The 23,794-nt window shown below is 49.1% G+C and overlaps 1 protein-coding gene across 4 annotated transcripts in view; it reads left to right on the forward strand.

Annotated features, from left to right (window-relative positions):
- Nucleotides 1-23,794, forward strand: part of CEP63 (centrosomal protein 63) — a 395,360-nt gene that overhangs the window by 268,961 nt on the left and 102,605 nt on the right. For all 4 annotated transcript variants that reach the window (XM_085634243.1, XM_085634242.1, XM_085634244.1 and 1 more), the window contains one exon: nucleotides 19,191-19,337. In XM_085634243.1, the coding sequence (XP_085490369.1) occupies nucleotides 19,191-19,337 (147 nt within the window). The remainder of the gene's footprint in view (nucleotides 1-19,190; nucleotides 19,338-23,794) is intronic.

Raw genomic sequence — 23,794 nt, forward strand, 5'->3', positions numbered from 1 at the left:
TCAAGGAAGCATGCCGGCCCACAGCTAGAGCCTGTTATTCGGCCAAGTGGAAACGGTTCATACATTACTGTCTTCCAAGCCACATTCACCCTCTCGCAACTTGTGTGCAGGACATTATCTGTTGCCTTCACCTACAGAAGGCGGGCCTTTCATATACTTCTATCGGGCTCCACTTAGTTGCAATGGGTGCTTACCTGCAAAATATACAGCATACTTCATTTTTCAAAATCCCAGTCATCAAGGCTTTCATGGAGGACCTTAAACGGGTTATCTCACCACAGATACCTCCTGCTCCTGGGTGGAACCTCAATATAGTAGTCACTAGACTGCTAGGCCCTCCTTTTGAGCCACTTAATTCGTGTCCTCTGCAGTCTCTTTCCTGTAAAGCAGCTTTCCATGTAGCTATAGCTTCCCTAAGGTTTTCCAGAGAAATACATGCATTTAACTTGGAAGAGCCTTTCTTCCAGGTGCATCAGGTTAGGGTAACCCTAAAGAACCACCCCAAATTCCTACCTAAGGTAATCTCTAGCTTTCATCTCCACAAACAGTAGAACTCCTAGTATTTTTCCCTCATCCAGAATCCATAGGGAAGCGCGCTTTGCATAATTTGGATGTCAAAAGAGTGCTCATGTACTACATTGACAGAACAAAACTCTTCTATCCAGCACAACAGCTTTTTGTGTCTTTCTCCAAACTACACAAAGGGCATGCTCTTTCTAAAGCAGGTGTTGCATGCTGAATCGTTAGGTGCATACAGACCTGTTATGCTAAAGCCAAAAGACCCCTGCCTGTCCCTTCTAGGCCCCAATCCACTCGTAAGAAAGGGGCCCTCAAGGGCTTTTCTGGGTAACATTCCTTTAGCTAATATCTGCAAAGCAGCATCATAGTCTACCCCTCACAAGTTTACCAAACATTACTGTGTAGATGTTTTCACCCACCAGCAAATTAATGTTGGCTAGGTTGTACTGCGTACACCACTTTTGGGAGAACTGATTTACAGTCTATGCACCGTATGTGTATCTACAGCTACACATTACCTGAATGGAAAATGTTACCCTGTTAGCATCTGTTCATGGCACGTAGTGCTTTAGATTCATATGCGCCTGGACAGGTGGGAAAATTAGCTGGTTAGGTAGGCGTTCCCCCCCGCAGGCTAGTACCACCCCTAAGGTGGGCTACACTGAGGTGGGCACCATTTTTCAAAGGGGACCATCTTTATGATGGCATACTTAAGAATTCTGAAACAGGATTGTGCCCACTTTGTGATGGCATACTTAAGAATTCTGAAACAGGATTGTGCCCACTTCCCACAGGAAGTGGTCATATAGGGGGTGTAGTGACCACAAGGGGCAGTAGCCCATTGACTACTACCCTATACTCCTTAAACACACCTAAAGTCAGTATTTAGGTGAATCCCTGGCACAAGAGAATCAGATCGTGATGACCTCAGAAGAGAGAGGGCACCAAAGAGCCGCAAAAGCAGAGGGGATTGAATAAGCAACTGATCTGGTACCAGCCCTGTCAGCCTGTCTGCATCCCTTGTCGAAAACTGGTCCAAAGAGTTGTAGTTGTCCAGTAATTATGTATTTGTGGACAGCCCCACACATATGAAAAAAGTCCACTGATGCGTTATGGCACCTCTGGCAGTTTATGGAAACCCCATATATATTCTCTGCAGTTTCGCAGCTGACCTGTAAGTGCAATTTGAGTAGTTGAGTTGTGTGTATTTGAACCTTCGGTTCCTGCTGACAATGTTGATGTATTCCAGGATACATTCCCAGTCTTTGTCAGAAATGTCCTCCCCTGACTGCAGTTCTCATTTGGTTTTGAGAGCCTGTGTGGGTTTATAAAAGGCCAGGGCCTGTGCCTGATGTAGGCAGGTCGCTGCTCTGCATTCCATGTGTCAATAGGGTGGTCAAGGCTGCTAGTTTTGGTGGTTCTAATAAGCTTATTCTCAATTAACGTTAATCGCTGTAGTACTGCTTTGTGGTTCAGAAACTGTCTTCACCAGGCGGTCAAAGGAGAGAAGTTTCCCCTCGGCATATAGGTCACCCATTGTTGTAATTTCTGATTGGTTTCATGTCTGTGTGGCATAATTAGCAGCCACCACTGCCATGTGATGTGGTGCCCAGATCAAGAGTCCGTGGAATATGTTGCATTTACTCATAGTGTCTTGGTGTAGGCGACACAACAGGCTTTGATATCCCAAAGTGCGCAGGGATAAGAGCATTGTCGTCTGTCTCAGTGCAGCAGCACTCCAAGAAAGCCATCATCCTCCAGGATGTGACCTGTGTCCTGCCTTTCATGGTCTGTCTCTTCCGCTAGCACATCAACTGGGCCGCTATGTAGTAGGCCTCCATATTATGTACCCACATACCACCCTCGTCCAGTGGGCACATTGCTTTGTCAATCATTATGCATCTGCGTGACAGTGCCAGAACAGAATTGCGGATCCTGGAAACACTTTTATCCAAGTTTCCCTCCTTCAGGTCATGGTCTGTATGGCAGACTTAGACACCTAAATATTTGTTGGTGATGGACTCCCAATTGAGAGAATTTCCTAGGTAAGGGGTATAGTCCTCCGGGTATCTGTTTGTAAATGGTAACATTCCAGATTTCTTCCAATTAGCACGGAGTCCCAATACTTCTCCAAATTTGTTTATTATTTATTCTAGATGAGGTAGAGCGATTTAAGGGTCTCTGAGAAACTGCAGTGCTTTGTCTTCGTACCATGACCTCACATAGTATTTTCCTTCAATTTTACTACCCCATAGAGGTCCCCTGGTTCATAAAAGGCTCGCCAGCAGTACGAGGGTCAGTACTAAAAGAATGGGTGACAAGAGGCATCCTTGACGGGTCCCCCTACATAGCCTCTACCTGGCAGAAAAACTCTTGCTCGTATGCACCCTAGCTAATAGGTCCTTATATAGTAGCTGTATCCATTTCAGAAAGTTACTTTGATTGACATCATAGTTGGTACTTCAAGCAAGTAGGGCCTTAGATGGGTGTCAAAGGCCTTTTTTATGTCTAGTGACATAACTGCCGGTTCCTCTGAATGTCCATCGACCAAGGTCACAATATATAGTAGTCGTCTGATATTTACTTGTGTATTGCGGCCCTGACAAACCTGCATGGGGCCGGTTGTATCAGCCCCAGTAAGAGGGGGATCTGAAAGAGACACGTTAGTGATAGATTCCTTACCTTAGAATATTCCCAGGCGTCAGACTGGATCCGGAAAGTTTTCGTCAGCAGTACCCCTGCGCGTCGGCAGGCGTCGTCGTATGGCTCCGTGTACGACGCTGGTGTCGTATCAGCCGAGATGACGTCATCGGAGGTACTTAGACGCGCGCTGACGTCAGTTCTTTCTTTTTCCGCGCAGCAGCGCAGATCAGAGAGAAAGCGGTACCCCTAGTTAAAAGTTTTAACTTGGTTTCTGACAACTTGTTTTGTCGTGTACTTGACTCCTGGTGCAATAGAGATGTCCGGGTTTAAGTCCTGTAGGGCCTGCCGTCGAAACATGTCGGTATCGGACCCTCATGACGTGTGTCTCTTCTGCTTGGGGCACGGCCATGACCCCGAGGTGTGTCCCGTTTGTTGGGCCATGGCGTAGAAAGCTTTGCGGGAGTGTTCCCGAAAGTTGTTGGAGGTCCGGCAATCGGTTCCACGCCGATCGAGGTCCCGATCCCGTGGGAGGTCAAGTGACCGTTCGTGGAGCCATCAGCATCGCTCGTCGGAATCGGGAACAGGTAAGTCTAGGCGCCATAAAAAGTTGAAGAAGCATCATCATTCTTCCTCTACCCCTCACCGGTCGCGGTACGCGATGGAGGGTGCAGGCGGTAACACCCCCGCGGCTCCGTTGGAGCCTCCGTCGTTGCTTGCGGCCTATCCACCCTTTCCGGGCCCGCACGCGACTTCGAACGAGGTGCAGGCCTTTATGTCAGCCTTGTGCCTTTTGTTTGCCCCGCCGGGTCCTTCCGGAGCGTCTTTGGGCCCCGTGGATCCGTCGTAAGGGTTTGTCCCCGTGCCGCCATCTCTGGCCTCGGCTACGCCGGCACCATACCCTGCGGTGCCACCGGCTCTGGCCTCGGTGCCAGCTCCGGCGCCACCGCTGATGCCGGACGGCGCCGAACCGGGGCTGGTATCTTACCCTCCCATTCCAAATCTTGGAGGGGAGTTTATCCCGTTTCCCAGGGCACCTCGTCCTTACCGGCATCTTCAGCAACCCGTGGACGAGGGGGAATACTGGGAGGGGTCGGAGGACCCTCTTGCAGCTCAATGCGAGGATGAGCCTGAGTGGGAAGACGCTGTGGAAGGTCCAGTGAATCTGGATTTCTCTCCACACCCTGGTACTCTGTCCCCTTCTTCCGTGGCCACGGAGGGGGTTGGGACTTTTTCTGTGGTTTTGCGTAGGCCAGCTGAGGCGCTTAACCTCAAGCTCCCTTCTGTGCCTATCAGGACCAATCTCCTAACTGAGGTCCTGCAGCCACAGTCTTCCTCTGCAGAGCCGTTCCTGCCCTTCAATGAAGCGCTTACTGATATCCTGTTGGGCACCTGGCTTAAACCTAACACGGGGGTCTCGGTAGACAAGGGTGTGGCGCGCCGCCATCGCCGGGCGATCCCAGCTTTCTCACACAACAACTGACGCCTGAGAGTCTGGTTGTCCAGGCTTCTGCTTCGCCGAGTGCGTTCCCCACTGCTCCTCCGGACAAGGAATCTAGGAAACTGGAGCAATTTGGGAAAAAGATTTTCACATCTGCCAGCTCTGGGTTGCGTGCGGTGAATACTGCGTGCCGCTATTCCCATTCTGTGTGGGACACTGTGGCACAGGTGCTGCCTCAGTGCCCTGTGGAAGCACAGGCGGTTCTCTCCCAAGCCATTATCGAAGGGAGAGATGCTGCCAAATTTACTATTCGTTGTGGGCTTGACACGGCCGATTCTCTCGGTCGGGCACTTTCCACAACTGTGGCGCCACTCGTTATGCTTGGCTCCGACTACGGGCTTCTCTGGGGATGTCCAGAACACCCTGTTAGACATGCCCTTTGATGGTACACGTCTCTTTGGTGATAAGACGGATAGCACCCTGGAACGCTTTAAGGACTCTCGGGCCACAGCCCAGTTTTTGGGTCTCGCCGCCGCGCGTACTCCCTCGGGGTCCGCTTTTCGGTTCTTTCGAGGTCAAGGTCGGGGCGCCCAGGTGCGTTCTTTTCAGACCCGCATGGCTGCGCAGCCACAGTCTCAGCACAGCCGCGGCTGTGGGACCCGCCGTGGTGGGTCCTGAGGGCAGCGGACAGGTCAGTTCACCACCTCCCCTGCCGCCGCCTCTAAACCTTCCTAGTCCGGGGTTTCAGGCCCACCTGACGCCAGTGGGTGGCAGGATTCGCCATCACCTTCCCCACTGGCTCTCCATAACCTTGAACAGGTGGGTTCTGCAAATAGTCCGAAGGGGCTACTCCCTTCCCTTCGAATCTATCCCTCCAGCCATGCCACCTCAGTCCCACCGCATGTCGGGGGAACACTTGACACTTCTCCAGCAGGAAGCTACGGCCCTCTTGGCCAAGGGGGCCATCGAGCGCCTTCCGACGCCAGAAGTAGGTTGTGGTTGTTACTCCCGCTACTTCTTGGTTCCAAAGAAGGACAAAGGTCTGCACCCTATCTCAGACCTGTGGAACGTCAATCGCTTCCTCCGGAAGGAGAAGTTCGAGATGCTCACGCTTGCTCAGGTCTTGTCTCCCCTAGACCCGCAAGACTGGCTGGTAGCGTTGGACTTGAAGGATGCTTATTTTCATATCCCCATCCTGCCAGCCCACCGGCGTTACCTACGTTTCACGGTGGGCCACGAGCACTTTCAGTTCACCATGCTCCCTTTTGGCCTTACCAGCGCCCCTCGGGTGTTCACGAAAGTGATGGCGGTGGTCGCAGCTCATCTGCGCAGATCAGGGGTTTCAGTCTTCCCCTATCTCGACAACTGACTGTTGAAGGCGGGCTCGCCCCAGGCAGTCGTCTCCCACCGCCAGACTACGGCTGACCTCCTGTATTTGCTGGGGTTTTCCATCTACGTGCCGAAGTCGCACCTGATTTCCTCTCAGAAGCTCCTCTTCATCGGAGCAGTTCTGGATACGGCACCGTTTCGGGTTTATCCTCCCGAACAGCGAGTCTGGGACATTCAGGCTATGATTCAGATCTTTCAGCCCTGGTCCTGGGTTTCGGTCACTGAGGCTGCTGGGCCTCATGGCCTCCTGCATCCTGCTGATCGATCATGCCAGATGGCATATGCGGGCTCTGCAGTGGGATCTGAAGTTCCAGTGGACGCAGCATCGGGGGAACCTGTCAGACTACGTCCAGATCTTGGAGGGCACTGCACAGGACTTGCAGTGGTGGCTCACGAACCAGCTTTGGGTCAGCGGCAGATCCCTCTCCCTTCCCCAACCGGAGCACACAGTAGTGACAGACGTGTCCCTCCTGGGATGGGGCGGCCACATGGGAGAGGCAGAGATCAGAGGCCTCTGGTCTTGGGCGGAGTCCAAGCTCCATATCAATCTTTTGGAGCTCAGGGCGATCCTACTTGCACTCAAAGAATTCCTTCCCTCTGTCAAGGGGAGAGTAGTGCAGGTGTTCACAGACAACACCACCGCCATGTGGTACTGCAACAAACAAGGTGGGGTGGGGTCGTGGGCCCTATGTCAAGAGGCTCTACGTCTCTGGAACGTCAAGGCATTTCCTTGGTGGTTCAACACCTGGCAGGTACCCTGAACGCCAGGGCGGACAAACTCAGGCGCAGGTGCATGTTGGATCACGAATGGCGTCTTCACTCGGAGGTGGTGCAAGGTGTCTTTCAGCAGTGGGGAGAACCTTGGTTGGATATATTCGCCACCGAAGAGAACGCGCAATGTCAGCAGTTCGACGCGTTGGAGTTTCCAAGGCGGCACTCGCTAGGCAACGCTTTTCATCGCGAGTGGAGTTGCGGTCTGTTGTATGTATTTCCGCCTATACAACTTCTACCTAGAGTGCTGAAGAAGATCAGGCGCGACCGAGCCCAAATCATTCTTGTGGCACCGGACTGGGCTCAAGGAGTTTGATATCCCAAGCTACTCAGTATGAGTGTGGATCCCCTGATCTGTCTGCCTCTTCGGAAGGATCACCTGTCGCAGCAATAAGAGACGGTCCTACACCCCAACCTGTCCAGCCTCCACCTCCTTGCGTGGAGATTGAGCGGCGACAGCTGATTCCATTTGACTTGCCTCCCGAAGTCTATAATGTGATTCTGCAGCCAGGCGTCCCTCCACTAAAATGGTATACGCCTGTCGCTGGAACAAATTTGTAGCATGGTGCACAGCGAAATCTGTTGATCCTCTTGCTGCCCCTCTTTCTGAGGTCCTATTGTTCCTTCTTTCTTTGGCCCAGCAGGGCTCTGCTCTGGGCACTATCAAGGGCTACCTTTCTGCTCTTTCAGCCTTTCTTAGGCTGCCTGATCAGCCCTCTCTTTTCAAGTCCCTAGTTGTCAATAGATTTCTCAAAGGCATTACTCACCTTTTCCCTCCTATTCCTTTAGTGATGCCTCAATGGGACTTGAACCTGGTTGTCACATACTTGATGTGCGCTCCCTTTGAGCCTCTTCATAACTGTCCTTTGCGGTTATTATCTTTGAAAACTGTCTTCCTGGTGGCCATCACCTCTGCTGGCGGGTGAGTGAGCTCCAGGCTCTTTCCTGCAAACCTCCTTTCCTGGCAATTCATCTGGACAAGCTTGTGCTTCGACAGCGTCCCTCCTTTCTACCAAAAGTAGTCTCTGCCTTTCATCTCGGACAAACTGTCACTCTGCCCACTTTCTTTCCGCCTCCGCACCCTTCAAGAGAAGAGGAGAGGCTCCGCCATCTGGACCCAAAACGTGCGCTTTCGTTCTATCTCAACCGCACACAACAGTTCCGGGTGGATGACCAGCTCTTTGTTGGCTACGTGGGCGCCAAGAAAGGCCGGGCTGTGCACAAGCGCACTATCTCCCAATGGGTTGTCTTGTGCATTAAAGCCTGTTACTCTCTGGCTAAAAAGGAACCTCAATTGGGCTGCGCACCCATTCTACCAGGGCGACAGCAGCTACTGCAGCATTGGGACGCGGTGTCCCCCTGCAAGACATCTGTCAGGTGGCCACTTGGCCTCGTTGCATACTTTCACTAAGCACTATTGCCTTGACAGTCCGGTCCGGAGTGACATTATGGTGTAATCTCACTTTGCAGACCCACCACCGGGGTTGGTATTGCTTGGGTATGTATTCTAAGGTAAGGAATCTATCACTAACGTGTCTCTTTCAGATGCACAAGTTACTTACTTGTGTAACGATATATCTGTAAGAGACATTAGTTAGTGATAGATTCCTTACCGCCCGCCCATCCTCCCCGTTCTGCGAACTGTTCTCTAGGGTTCAGATCATCCCTTTTTGGGCCCTAGTTGTATTGCACCAGAAGTCGGTCTCTGGCATGGCTCTGCGCTCCTGGCACGGAAAAGTTGTGTAAAGAACTGACGTCAGCGCGCATGGGCGCGTCTAAGTAGCTCCGATGACGTAATCTCGGCGGATACGACGCCAGCGACGTACGCGAAGCCGTGCGACGACGCCCGCCGACGCGCAGGGGTAATGCTGACGAAAACTTTCCGGATCCAGTCTGACGCCTGGGGATATTCTAAGGTAAGGAATTTATCACTAACTAATGTCTCTTACAGATATATCGTTACACAAGTAAGTAACTTGTGCAGTAGTCTGTTAGCTATGATCCCATATATTTCAGTATTTAGGAGGGATAATGAACGGTTGTTTCAGACATCAAGTGGGTCCTGGTCCTTGTTCGTAAGGATCACTGGAGGCCTCCCTGGTAGATTCTGGGAGTAGACCTATGTTAAATGCTTCAGTGTACATCTTGTGCAGGCAGCCCGCTAGTTGGGATTGATAAGTGGCATAAAATTCTGTGGGTGGGGGCATCTATCAATAGCAGTTTCCCTTTTGCAAGTTGGTCTATCGCTACTTCAGTCTCTTGCTCCTGTAAGGACTCATTTAAAGAATGTGTTTGTGCCGCTGTGAGGCTCTTGAGTAATGTCTGAGCTACTAACTGAGCTATTGAGGTATGTAGGGTAGTGATGGAAGCAGTATATAGATTTTAATAATATTCCTTGAAGGCTCAATTTATATCGGCCTGTGATGTGACCACCTGGTCCGTAGAAAGCCCTATAGCTCTGAAAGGTGCCAGTCTGCACTAAACAGGCCATAAAGTGTCCCAGTCTGTCTCCTTCACCATGTTATCTCAATATGTATTCTTTGTAATGTGTGCAGCGAAAGTGCTCCATAAGTTCAGTGTTATTTGTTAGTTCCCACAGACGTGGTCTCTCTAGGTTTTTGAACTACATTGGTTTCCAAGTCTCGACCAGAACCTCCCTCATCAGTGTTTTCTCACCACCATAAGAGGTTTTGATATATATTCCCATAAAAAATTATCTTCAATGCGTCCCATTCTATATTTGAGTAGGAAGGCGTTCCCTCATTGGGTTTAAAGTAATTGTCAATCGCCTTCACCTGTTTCAGTTTGGAAGGGTGTTCTAGCAATGCATCCGGCTATAGTCTGCATGTCTGGATAAGTGACAATTTCTTCCCTAATCAAAATAGTAGGGGGTTATGGTTGGAATCCGTGCTGCACAGCCATTCGCCATTATGACGCACGGGATAAGCGGCATAGGTCCCTCAAACCTATGCAGTTGCGTGTGCATGTCATGTACTCTGGAGTAGTAGGAGTACTCTTGTTAGTGAGGTGTGTGTCTCCATAAATCTGCCAGTTCCCATCTTGTTGCCCTGTGCTAGCGGCTCGTTAGGACTCGCTGGGAGGGGTGGTGTTGAGCACTCTAGGGTACAATCCAGAACCGTATTGAAGTCCCCTCCCCATAGCTGGTGTGTGTTCAGGGAACGGATGAGGTGCATGGTAAGAGATTTGAGAAAGTGCAGTTCTCTAGGACTCCTGCCTCTGCTTCTCTTCTTGTTGGACCTTGTTGGTCACAGTGCATGCCCCGAAGGTTGCCATGCGAAGGCTGCTGTCTTGGCCCCTATGCAGTCACTGTAGGCCACACGGCCATAAAGCAACTGGTTCTCCCTGGACGTGGGGATTTAGGATCCGCTGATTGGACCCCGGCCTCATATATGGTCAGTGCCTCCACGGGTGACTGCTACCAGCAGTCCGCAGCATTGTGTGATGGCGAAATGGTGGAGCTGGAGCGCTTCACTTACGCGTCAGCCATTACTCGCGATCAACCACGCCCCTACTTCCCATCCAAGTTACGATGTAAAGAAACTACGAGCTAAAACATCATGATGTAAAGGTAACCGCAATGTGATTACTCCAATGTAATCTACAGTGATGTAATTACACGCTATGTAAGGACTGACATTTGTTTATCTTACAGTGAATACCTTTTGTACATGTTTCCGAAGTTGAAAACTAGGCAAATGTAATATGAAGCAAACAATTTCTAGATGGTTGTCCTTGACATGAAGTACAGTTGCAAGAAATTTCTGCCTAAAGGCTTTATGGATCATGCTTCTAGATGGAAACTGCCCAGCTGTGCTCTCCTGAGGGCAGTCTAGACTCAGACAATCTTCCAAACGTCTATTTCGTCTTCCCTACATTCCTTTCTAAAACACTACTGTCTTGATGCATAGATTTGAATGAAGTCTCAGTTTCTCAGAGAGGTTTGTGCACTTTCCTGCTTTAAGTTTCACATTAAAGGATATCATCAGTGGGCCTCCCTCAGATTCTTTTGGAGTGGTCCTACGGATACAACAGCTTCCACAAATTCCATATCACTCTCCAATCTTCCCTCTGTGTTCTAGGCTTCTGATTTGGGAATAAGAAAAACTGGAAGAACGAACGATATGGTGCATTTGGCGGAGCCGTAGCATTGCTTCCAGTGGAGCAGCAATAGCCAGGCCTTCTCAATGCTGAAAAGGTTTCTGGATCCACTCTAGCTCTTTGGAACAGGGTTTTTTATAAGGAATCTGCAAGAGCTATTGCAGCCATCAGAAAAAATGCTACCAAAGTAAATAGCTTGTTCTCGAGAAGCTGTTACCGCAAGTTCTGTCAGTAAAGTGCCATGACAGTATTTGTGTCAGAGCCCCCCAAGTCTTACCTTCCACTTGAGAGGCGATCCCGCAGAAGCAACAAGAACTACCACCCCCGTCTCCCACCTCACCTTAGTAGGGTGTGAATACTGACTAGGATAGAGGGGGTACCAGAGGTAGAAGCCAGACTAGGAACAAGTCAGGGGGTCCCACTACGTCTCGGAAGTCTTCCTCGATACCGGTCTGTGTGGGGAATAAGGGAACACTATTATCTTAATGCATTCCCCACCTCTCCACCACTCTGTGTAGTACCAAACCACTGACCACGGGATTACCTTTGTGGTGTGTTGCGTGGCGATATCCGTGGAACGTGACACCAGCACCCCAGTTCCAGTGCTCAGTCTATTTTTAAGCGAATGGGCGTGCGGAAGTACTTCAGCGGGTGAGAACCAAAATAAGTAAAACTAAACCAGCGCTCCTGCGCAAATAATAAAGTAGGCCTTCTGCGCAGCCACCCCACACACTCCTAAGTGCCGTGGCTAGGAACAGGGAATAGGACTTCCCCCAAGGTATTACAGGCTTGCAAAACGCCTGCACAGTGTTAATTATCCGGCCAGTTAGAAAGAGAACAAAAATCAGAAAACCAGCGCTCCTGCGCAAATAATAAAGATGACAGTGTGGAACCCAGCCCACCTAACACACACCGGTGTGCAAGTGGTTGGAGTTCAGGACAAGGCTTATGCGGGGGCACCAATGGCGCGAGGCGGGCAGCAGACGGTCGTCTCAATGGCTCCTGAAATACGGAGAACACTTCACAGGAAGTGATACCTGAATGAGGCAGTGGTCCGGAGCAGCGTCTCTTCGTCGGCGGCATCAGCGAGAATCCAAAGCGCTGGGGCAGCCGGAGTTCCCGACTGTTAAGCGCGTCCGGCCGGAAGTGAGTCAAGATGACTTCCGCTTCCGCCTCTTGAAGTCTAGACCGCTAACCCGAATTCCCTCGGGTAGCGGTACGGTACTCGGGATGATGACAGCACCCACCACCAAACAGGACCCCCACCCGGCAGCCGGCAGGTCATACCGGGGTGGCAGGACGAGGACAGCCAGGATGACCCATGTGGGAGGCCCGAACCAGCCGGGAAGCGTGGCGGACATGTGACAACGGCTCCCAAGACCTCTCCTCCGAACCATACCCTCTCCAGTCCACCAGATAGTAGAGCCGGCCCCGGGTCTTTCGGGAGTCAAGAATGGCCCGGACCTCGTACTCGATGTGGTCCCCACGAAGAACTGGAGGAGGAGGAGCGGAGGCCACACAATCAGGGTGTGTGGCACGTAGGAGGGAAACGTGAAAAACCGGGTGGCATTTCCTGTGAGGGGGCAGAGACAGTTTCATGGAAACACGGTTTATCACTCTAGCAATGACGTAGGGACCCATGTACCGGGGCAGCAGTTTCTTGGAACCGTGAGCGTTGATATGCCGTATCGATACCCACACCCTGTCACCCGCCCTGTACTGTGGCTCAGCCTGTCTGTGCCTGTCCGCCGACAGTTTGTAGGATTCCTTAGCTTTGGCCAACTCAAATCGGGCTTGTTGCCAAAGATCGCGAAGGAAGCCATGGTAAGCCTGTACAGTGGGTAAGGGACTGGTCAGAGGCACCTCCCAAGGGACCGTCCGGGGATGACGCCCTTGGAGGCAAAAGAACGGGGACATGCCTATAGCGGAATGTCTGCTGTTATTGTAGGCGTATTCCACCAGCCAAAGGACCTATGACCAATCTTTCTCCACGGACAGTAATAGACATCGGAGATACTGCTCCAAGGTCTGATTCGTCCTCTCCGCCTGTCCATCGGTCTGAGGGTGATATGCCGTGGATAAGCGTACTTCCATGTGCAGGATGCGACATACTTCATTCCAAAACTTGGACACAAACTGGGAGCCCCTGTCCGTGATCACAACCAACGGAATACCATGTAAGCGTACCACGTTGCGCATGACGATTCCTGAGGGTAGTTTAGCCAGAGGAACGAAATGAGCCATCTTGGAGAGATGATCCACAATGGTGAGGATGGTGGTACATCCTGCCTTCGTTCTGGGCAGTTCCACTACAAAGTCCATGGAGATGGTATGCCAAGGGTATGGAGGCACAGGGATAGGATGCAACAATCCCTCCGAGGGTTGAGATGAGCTTTTACCCTGAGCGCAGATGGCGCACCGTGCTATATAGGCGTGTACGTCAGCGTCCATGGTAGGCCACCAGAAGTGTCTCAGCAGCAGGTCCATAGTCTTCTGGCGGCCATGGTGGTTGGATAGCGGGTGATCATGGCACATGTACAGGGCTCGTTGTTGGTGGTTCGGTAGAGGCAGGAAGTAACGATCTCCCTGGTATATGAACCCTTCCATAGCGGTGAGTCCTTTATGCTCCCCTATCCAAGATGAGGCGTCTTTCTGTTGTAAGTCATCGTGAAGCTGAGTCAAAAAGCCAGAAGACAGGATGAGCCCCTGGAAACAACGATTCGGGATGATCGGAGCCGGTTCAACCCTGGGTGCGTTGTCTTCGGTCTCCTCGAGACGTGACAGGGCATCGGCCTTGGTATTGTCCTTGCCGGGTCGATATGTGAAGAGAAAATCATATTCGTTGAAGAATAAGGTCCAACGCAGCTGCCGAGAGGTTAGGGCCCGTGCAGAACGAAGGAACTGGAGGTTCCTATGGTCTGTATATATGGTTATCGGATGTTTAGCATCCTTGAGGTACTGGCGCCATTCCTCGAAGGCGGCCTTTATGGCTAGTAGCTCACGGTCAGTGATCGTGTAATTACGCTCTTGCGGCTGTAGTCTCCTGGAGTAGAAAGCCACTGGGTGCAACAGGCCCGTGTTGGTATCTCTTTGGGATAATACCCCGCCCAGGGCGTCTTGGGATGCATCGGCTTCCACGATAAAAGGTCGCTCTGGGTTGGGATGCAGCAAGACAGGGGCCGTAGTGAACCGTGTCTTCAGGGTTCAGAAGGCTCGTTCGGCTTCGTGGTCCCATTCAAAGCGGACCCCTTTGCGCAGTAGGCGGGTGATGGGGGTGACGATCCTAGAAAAACCAATGATAAAACGGCGGTAGTAATTAGCAAACCCCAGGAACCGTTGTACTTGTTTCACGGAAGCAGGGGATGGCCATTGCAGTATAGCTGCGACTTTCTTGGTATCCATGGTAACCCCCTCAGGAGTGATGATGAGTCCCAGAAATTCAACTGCGATGGCGTGAAAGACGCTCTTTTCCAACTTGACATATAACCCATGGTGTTGTAATCGTTGCAAAACGGTGCGCACATGTTGGATGTGTTCTTTTTGGGTTTTAGAGAAAATCAAAATGTCATCAATGTAAACGATGCAAAACAGGTCGATGAACTCCCTCAGTACTTCGTCGATAAAATACTGGAAGGCCGCCGGGGCGTTGCAGAGTCCGAAAGGCATGACCTGGTATTCGTAGAGACAGTACCTGGTCCGGAACGCGGTCTTCCACTCATCACCCTTTCGGACCCTGACAAGATGGTAGGCCCCCCGGAGGTCCAGCTTGGTGTATATGTTGGCGTCTTTCACCTGGTCCAGCAGGTTCGTGATCAGAGGTAACGGGTACCTATTTTTAACCGTGATGGCATTCATCGCTCTGAAGTCGATGCACGTTCTTAAGTCCCCTTCCTTCTTTGCCACGAAAAAGAGAGGAGACGACACCGGCGATCTAGAGTGGCGAATGAACCCATTGCGTAGGTATTCGTCAAGATACATACGGAGATGTTCGTTTTCCTTTTCGGTGAGTGAGTAAATACGACTACAGGGCAGCTTAGAACCAGGGATCAAGTCTATTCTGCAATCGAAGCTTCGATGCGGAGGTAAGGTGTTTGCCCCCTTTTTATCAAACACTGTTGCCAGGTCTAGGTACGCATCAGGTACTTTCCCTTGTAAGGTCATGATGGTTTTGGTAAGGGGCAACTCGTGGGCTTGTACTCCTGTTGATCTGGGGGAATTCGACTGGGGGTAACAGAGAGACGTACAATGATCCAAATCCAATCGCACCACCCTGGACACCCAGTCAATCCGTGGATTATGTTCCACCAACCATGGAAGTCCCAGAATCAAACGGAATTGTGGTGCGTCAATGACATCAAAGGTAATGGATTCCGTGTGGTTGTTCCTGAATGACATCTCGAGGAGTTCGGTTTGAAAACGGATGAGGCCCGAGGTAAGATCCGTCCCATCCACTGCTTTTACTGTTTCCGGTGTTCTTTGGTACAGTGGCCATACCCAGGCTCGCCATATACTGGTTGTCAATGAAATTGCCAGTGGCTCCTGAATCGATAAGGGCTGTTACCTGCCACACCAGGCCCGACCGTGTCCGTAAGGCTACTTCTACTCCAAGATGATGGCAACCGTCGCCATTACCAGGGGTTGGTATCCTGATGGATGATGAACCCAGTAGCCGGACCACACCGTTTACTGGGTTTCCTCGTTTCCCGACCAGTCACCTTTGGAAACAGGAAGAGCAAAGGGTTTCTTCCCCCTCGGTTTTGATGGCTTCACCGGGCATTCCCTCACGAAGTGTCCGCTTTTGCCACAATACAAACACTGGTTCTGTCATCTCCTCCTCTCCCGTTCTTCCCTGGTAAGTGGTCCCCGAATGCTTCTGATCTGCATCGGCTCTGGTGGGTCAGGGTTTGAGGCTGAGTCGTCTGTGGTTTTGTTTTTATGTGTCAAGAATCGGGGATCTCCGCCTCTGTGTCGGTCGGTCTTCCGTTCCTGTAGCCTGAAGTATAACTTCACCACCAAATCAATAAAAGGACCGATGTCTTCCGGTGGATCTGGTATCTGGGAAAGGAGGTCCTTCATCTCGTCCCGCAAACCACTGTAAAACACCGATACTTTCTTGGACTCAGGCCAGCGGGCTTCGATCACCAGTCTACTGAAGGTGGTGATGTAATGCAGCAAGTCCGTGTTTCCTTGCTTTAATCAGAGTAGTTTGTTATCTGCGGCCTGCACAAAGGTGTGGCGGGCGAACAATCTTTGCATGGTGTTTTTGAAAGCTGGAAGGCTGTACAACACTGGGTCGTCATTCTCCACCAAGGGTATGGACCACAGGGAAGCATCGCCTCCCATATAGGAGAGGATAAAGGCGATTTTCGAAGCGTCGTCCGGGAAGGCTGTGGCTCGTGCCATAAAGTGCAGATGACACTGGTGAATGAAGACGCTGTACTTCGTGCTGTCACCATAAAAGCGCTCGGGAGGAGCCAGCTGTACTGTATGCTGGGCTATCACCTGGATGGAGGTGTCTTGAGCGGGAGTAGCGGCAGAACTACCGGGTTGAAACATGGCGGGACTCAATAGGCCTTCTCGCAGCACCCGAGCCGTAGGGTACTGTCCCCAAGGTCCTGTTCCGCTATCCGCAACTTGTGTCTGTAACGCTGTGATGTCTTGACGTATACTGTGGTTTTCCGCCTGCATGGTGGCCAGGATGGCTGCAATGTCCTGAAGTGTGATCTCGGGGTCACCCATGTCGCCCCGGGCAGGAGAAACTACGTGGACTTTGGATTCTGTCAGAGACCCCCAAGTCTTACCTTCCACTTGAGAGGCGATCCTGCAGAGGCGACAAGAACTACCACCCCCGTCTCCCACCTCACCTTAGTAGGGTGTGAATACTGACTAGGATAGAGGGGGTACCAGGGGTAGAAGCCAGACTAGGAACAAGTCAGGGGGTCCCACTACGTCTCGGAAGTCTTCCTCGATACCGGTCTGTGTGGGGAATAAGGGAACACTATTATCTTAATGCATTCCCCACCTCTCCACCACTCTGTGTAGTACCAACCCACTGACCACGGGATTATCTTTGTGGTGTGTTGCGTGGCGATATCCGAGGAACTTGACACCAGCACCCCAGTTCCAGTGCTCAGTCTATTTGTAAGCGAATGGGCGTGCGGAAGTACTTCAGCGGGTGAGAACCAAAAGCCTTCTGCGTAGCCACCCCACACACTCCTGTGTGCCGTGGCTAGGAACAGGGAATAGGACTTCCCCCAAAGCATTACAGGCTTGCAAAACGCCTGCACAGTGTTAATAATCCGGCCAGTTAGAAAGAGAACAAAACTCAGAAAACCAGCGCTCCTGCGCAAATAATAAAGATGACAGTGAGGAACCCAGCCCACCTAACACACACCGGTGTGCAAGTGGCTAGAGTACAGGACAAGGCTTATGCAGGGGCACCACTGGCGCAAGGCGGGCAGCAGACGGTCGTCCCAATGGCCCCTGAAATACGGAGAACACTTCGCAGGAAGTGATACCTGAATGAGGCAGTGGTCCGGAGCAGCGTCTCTTCGTCGGCGGCATCGGCGAGAATCCAAAGCGCTGGGGCAGCCGGAGTTCCCGACTGTTAAGCGCGTCCGCCCGGAAGTGAGTCAAGGTGACTTCCGCTTCCGCCTCTTGAAGTCTAGACCGCTAACCCGAATTCGCTCGGGTAGCGGTACGGTACTCGGGATCATGACAATTTGAAAATTCATTATAAGGTGAGTTAGTTAATGACGAAATGTGGTATTACAATATCTTGTGAGGAACTGCACTAGGAAAGCAGGACCTCCTTGCTAAACCAGAAGATTATTAATTGTTGATAAAGCCCCACTATTAAGCAATGAACTCCACAGCAGTGATATACAGATCATTCACATGTAAATTGCTATATTTGCATCTATTCAAGTCTCCATTTCGGCACCTCAACTTCTAATTTGTAGTTATTGCTTACTCTGTCTACTTTGCGGAGGGTTGTATTAGTACTAATATATTTACTTAACACTGTACAATACATGCAAAGTCAAAGTCTTGTTTTTCAAGTATCCACCTTTCCAAAACATAGGTACCAGCCGATATGTCTTTTACCAGTACTTTTAACCAGTCCTTGATAAACAGTCTCTGGTAAAAGTGGAACTTGTTGTCTCCATGTCACCTTCTGAAATCAAATGACTCATGTCAGATGTAAAAAGTGTAAGCTTCTAACTTCCAGTGACATACTTGTCTTTAGAGCTAACACAAAAGGGAACTTAAGTGACATGGTAGGGCTTACAGATATTACTAATCAGGACTTTGGTGACCAATGACTTGTAGATCTAGCGACACAGCTAACATTAGCGCAGGCAGTTTCACATGTCATGACTAATGTAGACTACAACTTATAAATAAAATCAATAGCTCATTACCCAAACTTAGAACTATCCCTGGAGCTCTGCACAGAGTGACCTATATGTCCCCTCAGCAGACAGATCATATGATCTCCATATCTTTGAAGTTTGCAGCTTTACATATGTTGACTGTATTCTCCACATCCAGTGAGGTGCCTTGCTTCAGTGACCTGCACCCAGTAATGAAATGGCCTTAAAAGCTCAGAATTCAATAATATACCTTTCTCTACAGCTGACAGTATTCAGCTGTAGTCTAGTATCCAGAGATGTTCCTTACTTTAGAGCTCAATATCTCTTCATATATTCCTGACCAAACAGCTCATATTGCATATGGAAAGTCAAGAATATAATAGTTTATATGCCTCCATTCACCATCTAGAAATAACTGCATTAAACCTCGCCTTACAAATGTTCATCTTATTGATGCACACTGGAGACTTCTCCCGCTGTACCTGACCTCTGATACCAATATCTGTTGTAAATTCCCTTTCTGTAAACTACCTTCTACCAAACACAATAACCACTCTGACATTAAACCAGCTTTTTAATGATGCTACATCTCTCACTCAAAACTGTCCATCTTCACTCGTGCTTTTCACATTGTACTTCGATGTGGTGCACTACACAAGTCTGCCATTTATCTTCATCTTACTGTTATAATAATGTATATGCTTAAGCAGTTGCGCTTTGGATAGCTTTCTCTTGGACCGGGTCCACTCTTTATAAAACATAATAAATGAAAATAGTCATGGCCTTTTTTTTGTAACTTACTAATTACATTAAAGTGCACCTCTACTCTTGTATTCTGAATTTCGACTGGTTTAAGTGCCATGTGGTAGATTAATTGCTCTTTCAAGCTAGCTTGTTCTTTCTTGTGACTTACACCCATGTGGCTTCCATCACAGGTCACTGGAAGAAAGTTTGCGGGAGAATCGAGTCTCAGACAGTGTGTCTGATGGTCATGCAGAGCTTGAGAAAGTTGTGTCTCAGCTGGAGCTAAGCCGCAGGACAGAGCAGACCCTGCGGGCAGAGGTGACCCGATTGGATGGCAGGTAACTATCTTTTGTGCATAGTCATACTGTGCTACATTCTTCACCATTGCAATAATGCTACGCAAGCTTATGATGGACTATGGCACATGCTATGGAGCATGAAGGGGAATCAAAAGAATAGAATCTGCAATGAGATCATGCATGTGTCACTGTTCATGTCTCAGACTGATGGAGAACAGAGATGTCTGTTAAATGAAATGTTTCATTTATTATGCTTTTACAAATCACAAAATAATGCCAGACAGACAATAGCTGCAAGGTGCATACATTTCAAAATGCAAATACACTACTTAAGACAATAAAAACATATAACAAATGTTAATAGATAATAGTATCACTAACATAACCCACTATTAACAGACAATAAAGTGGCATCATGCTAAGCAGCTTAAAGTCAAATGTAAGCTGAAAAGAAAGCTTAAAAATGTGGTACCTCCATGCTAGGCCAGATATTTGGTAAACAATTTCTAAGATCCTGCCTCTCTCAGCAACTTTCCTTTGAGTTTAACTGAGACCATTTCATTTTGAGCTTCTGAGGATGACTCGGAGATTGATAGACAGAATCTAGGTTTGAGGAGAATTGCAAAAATATGAACCTCGGCTAGTTTACCTGTGGTCCTGCTGGCTGCATTCGGAGATGAGCCCTATGTGAATATGAATCATGTTAGAGTGGATAGGTTTGGTAAAGTGTCCTAAAGAAGCCTGATTATAAAGAAAGAAGACCACAAAAAGTGTTCAGTGTGAGCCTCAAAGCCCAATATTCAGTCAACCAAGTTGTTCTTATGATTCATTTAGATAGTTAAACTTTCGCAAACCCTGGATGATCGTAAAAGCACACTTTTTCAATGATTGTAGTTTCACTTGCACTTTCTTGCAAACTTTCTGCTCAAGAGCCAGACGGTATTGTTAGCAGGAGGACACCACCATTGGTATCTGCCCCTGCAATGTTCATACCAAGCATTGCACTTATCTACACATCCATTTTGAACAGTACATTAGGTAAAATAATATGCACTTCTTCAATCAGCCAGCAGCTTCTCCCTCCCCGCAAATGCTGTATTGGCACTTTGCCTCACCGATTCAGTTCTATTTTTCAGGTTCGTGCTAACTTGATCCTTGAACAGTTCAGGTGGGCTTTTTACATTTTTTTTTAGATTTTTCATGCTCTGATCTTACATTTTTTTAATTTAATTTGATGTTGTATATGTTTCTTCACCTCTTTCTACCTTTTTGCCACATTTGTGAGATATGTGTATGTTTTCTTCCCACAAGAAAGGCACTTCACAAATAGCAGACAGGCAAAGACACGCAATGTGTGTGTGTGATCTGTTTCCTATCTACCAACTCAGGTTTAAACAATGAGAAGAAGAGTGCTCAAGGACAGAGAAGGGATCCATCTGCCTGAGGGAACTGTTAGAATACCTCAAGACTGAAGTGGAAAGAAGGAAAAGGTGGTACAGAGAGGAGGAACCTTTTTACTGGATTGCTGCATTGTTCCAGAAAGAACTCCAGAGAAGGAAGATCAAGGGCGAAAAAGAGGTACAGACACCATTCCCCATCATTTCACAAACTCCTGATAGTCACAGGAGCAACAGTTGACGTCAAGACAAGCCTCGGCATGAACATGTTCAAAGGTTGAGGGACAGCTCGACATTGAAGAGACATTGACAGCAGTCATTAACATTGAAAACATCGCTGGTGCTGGTGTTCTTCAACATCAGAGCAATTGCCCTTGAGACGTTAAACATTGAAGCGTTCATGATCGACATTGATAAAATCCAAGCCAATATCGAGATAGTAACCCTTGTGAAAATCAACTTTGAGGCACTCTTCTGTGATTCCCCTACACCAGATCATCTTTTGGGGGCTTGTCTTTTTCCAGACAGGTATCACCATTGCCACCTAAAATGCCTCAGATGACAATTCTACCCACTGATCCATTTCAGGTACCTCTACCACTCCTAGAACTAATGACAAGACCAGTAATGGTGCAGAGGAGCTTTTCCTTGTTGCAATTTCAGAAGATGCCAGCGCCTACTTCACCGGTTGTTCCAGTCCATTGTCCTATCTCACCAGCATCTTAAGAGATGAAAGAAGAAGTCACCTACCTATTCTCCGTTACCTTCAAGACATCCCTCCACTGAATCCTTCTCGACATAGACTCCTATGTCACCTGCAGCTTCACCAGTAGACATAGCTCTGGTGGGTCAGGGTTATGCCCACTTCACATCTTCAGGAAGTACTTACTGGAGGAGCTAGTAAGCTGGACATTCAGTGAGAGGTTAGTAAAACAAAGGACTTCATTATTATGGACACTGTTCATCTGAGGGCAGCTCCAAGACCAACATTACATATGGTTCCAGGTGTTTCTGAGCTAGTAAAAGAGAAATGTCTCTCCTGCAACCATTAAGATGTCTACTCAAGAAGGAAAAGACATCAGAACAAAATCCTTCACATTTCTGCCACGAACTAAAACCTGATTCAGTCATTATGTCAGTTGTTCAAAAAATGCATGCATTCACATCAGAAACCTCTGTACCTCCAAGCTGAGAGAGCAAAAGGATTGATGCTGCAGGGCGCTAAGTTTGTGGGTCTGCTTGGTTACCCATAAAAACATTCAGTGGCTCAGCTCTGTTAGGAAGCCACCACTGATCACTGTGAGAAACACTATCTTCCGTTGCTGACGATTTACCAAGGGACTTCCGACAGGACTTCCTAGAGGTCCTAAAGAAAGGACAGCTGGTATCAAACTAGACGATGAGTGTGGCTATTCTGCAGATTTGGCTTCCACCCAGTACTGCCATGTTGCTGTCGACGTGTCCTGGTTGAGGTACACATCCTTTAAACTGGACACATGGTGTTATATTTGCTTCACACATGAATGGTTGAAAAAGAAGGAAGATACGTAATGAGGTTGGTTTGTGTAGGAAGCTGGCTCTTTAAATAGTGGTCTAAAACGAGGTACACTGGGTAAAGAGACCAGGCAACCCTTATTGGTTTGCAGGGGGAAAAATGATTACAACCAAATGGTCTCTTTTGGGGTAGTTTGGGCGAGTAGGTTAGGCTTATAAGAGGGTAGTTCTAAGTATTTGTTGTACTCACAGAGGCAATAAATGAGACCCAAACTCAAGAATAAATCTGAGACCAATATAGAAAATAAGTCATATTTTTATATAAATTTTGAAACTAAGAACTACGTTATCAAGTAAGTACTTTTTTAAAATAAGAAAATATGAATTCTTACAAGTAAGTAAATAGTCCACTAAAATGCGTCTTTACACAGCAATGATTCCCTATGGGAGAAAAGGCATATGTTGCATACAGTTATTTATGATCGGTTTCTGGGGATCTCGTTTGGAACTTAGGGTCGTAAGGGGCCAAAGTCCTAAGTACACCCAGCGGTTACTCCTTACTTGCCCTGGGGCGCCCAGGTGCAGATGTGCTGGTCAGATTGGTAGCTTTGCACACTACGCTGGTTGAAAGAAGGGAGACCACCTAGAAACAAGCTGCAGAGGGGGCCATAGGGACAAGTCCTAATGCTCCCAACATTGGGCTCGGTCACAAGGGTCCTGGGAACAAGGGGCACAACAGATTTGTTGGTACCCAGTTTGGGGCGCTCGGTGCAGAGTTGTAAGGTCTGCTAGGCTCTGTGCGTCCTAAGACCTTGCGGTTGTCGGTTTTCACCAGATGAGGGTGCAAAATCAGGACAGCTGGGCCACTCTAGAAGTGGGTCTCTGCGATGCTGATGTCCCTCGACAGCTCCTCGGTCTCCGTGAAGTGGGAATCTGGATTGGGCTCTCATGGGCTCTATTTTATGCAAGGGGTCTGGTACACCGGGTATTGGCCCTCTGTGACTCCTGCTGGTCCTAGTATCCTCTTACTTGGTAGGAAGATAGATCTGACCTTAAGGAGCACAGGGCCCTCTTCCTGGGAAGCTGCTACGTCGGGCTGGGGGGGGGGGGAGAGGGGAGCAGCAACTCGGTACACCACACTTAGTGTTTTCAGTGCCTGCGGACTGTAGGGAAGTAGCTCCTCTACTCCAGGGGAGATTGCTGGTAATTTGCGACGGGCTAGCAGTCTCCTGGGGTTCTTGGAAGCTGTTGAGCTGCAGGACAAGTCGCTGGTCACAATTGTCCAGACTGGTGCAAGCAGGCAGGGTTTGGCAGCAGAAGTCCACAATAGTCTTCAGTTGTCGCTTTTCTCTTGGCTCTTCTTTGTCCTCTTCTTCTTGATCCATCAAATCAGAGTTTCTGGTGTCAGGGGTGCCACCTAAATACTAAATTGAAGGGTGTTACAGGGAGTGACCGGTAGAAGCTAATAAGCTGCTTACTTTTAGTGTGTCTACACCCTCTACATGACCACTTCCTTTGGGAAGTGGGCATAACGCCGACCCAGAGAGCCTAATTCCACCACAAATAAGAAAGTGAAATTCTAAAATTAGTATTTGTATCAGGTAG

The sequence above is a fragment of the Triturus cristatus genome, chromosome 11 (assembly GCF_964204655.1).
Source record: "Triturus cristatus chromosome 11, aTriCri1.1, whole genome shotgun sequence".
In the NCBI taxonomy this organism is placed as follows: Eukaryota; Metazoa; Chordata; class Amphibia; order Caudata; family Salamandridae; genus Triturus; species Triturus cristatus.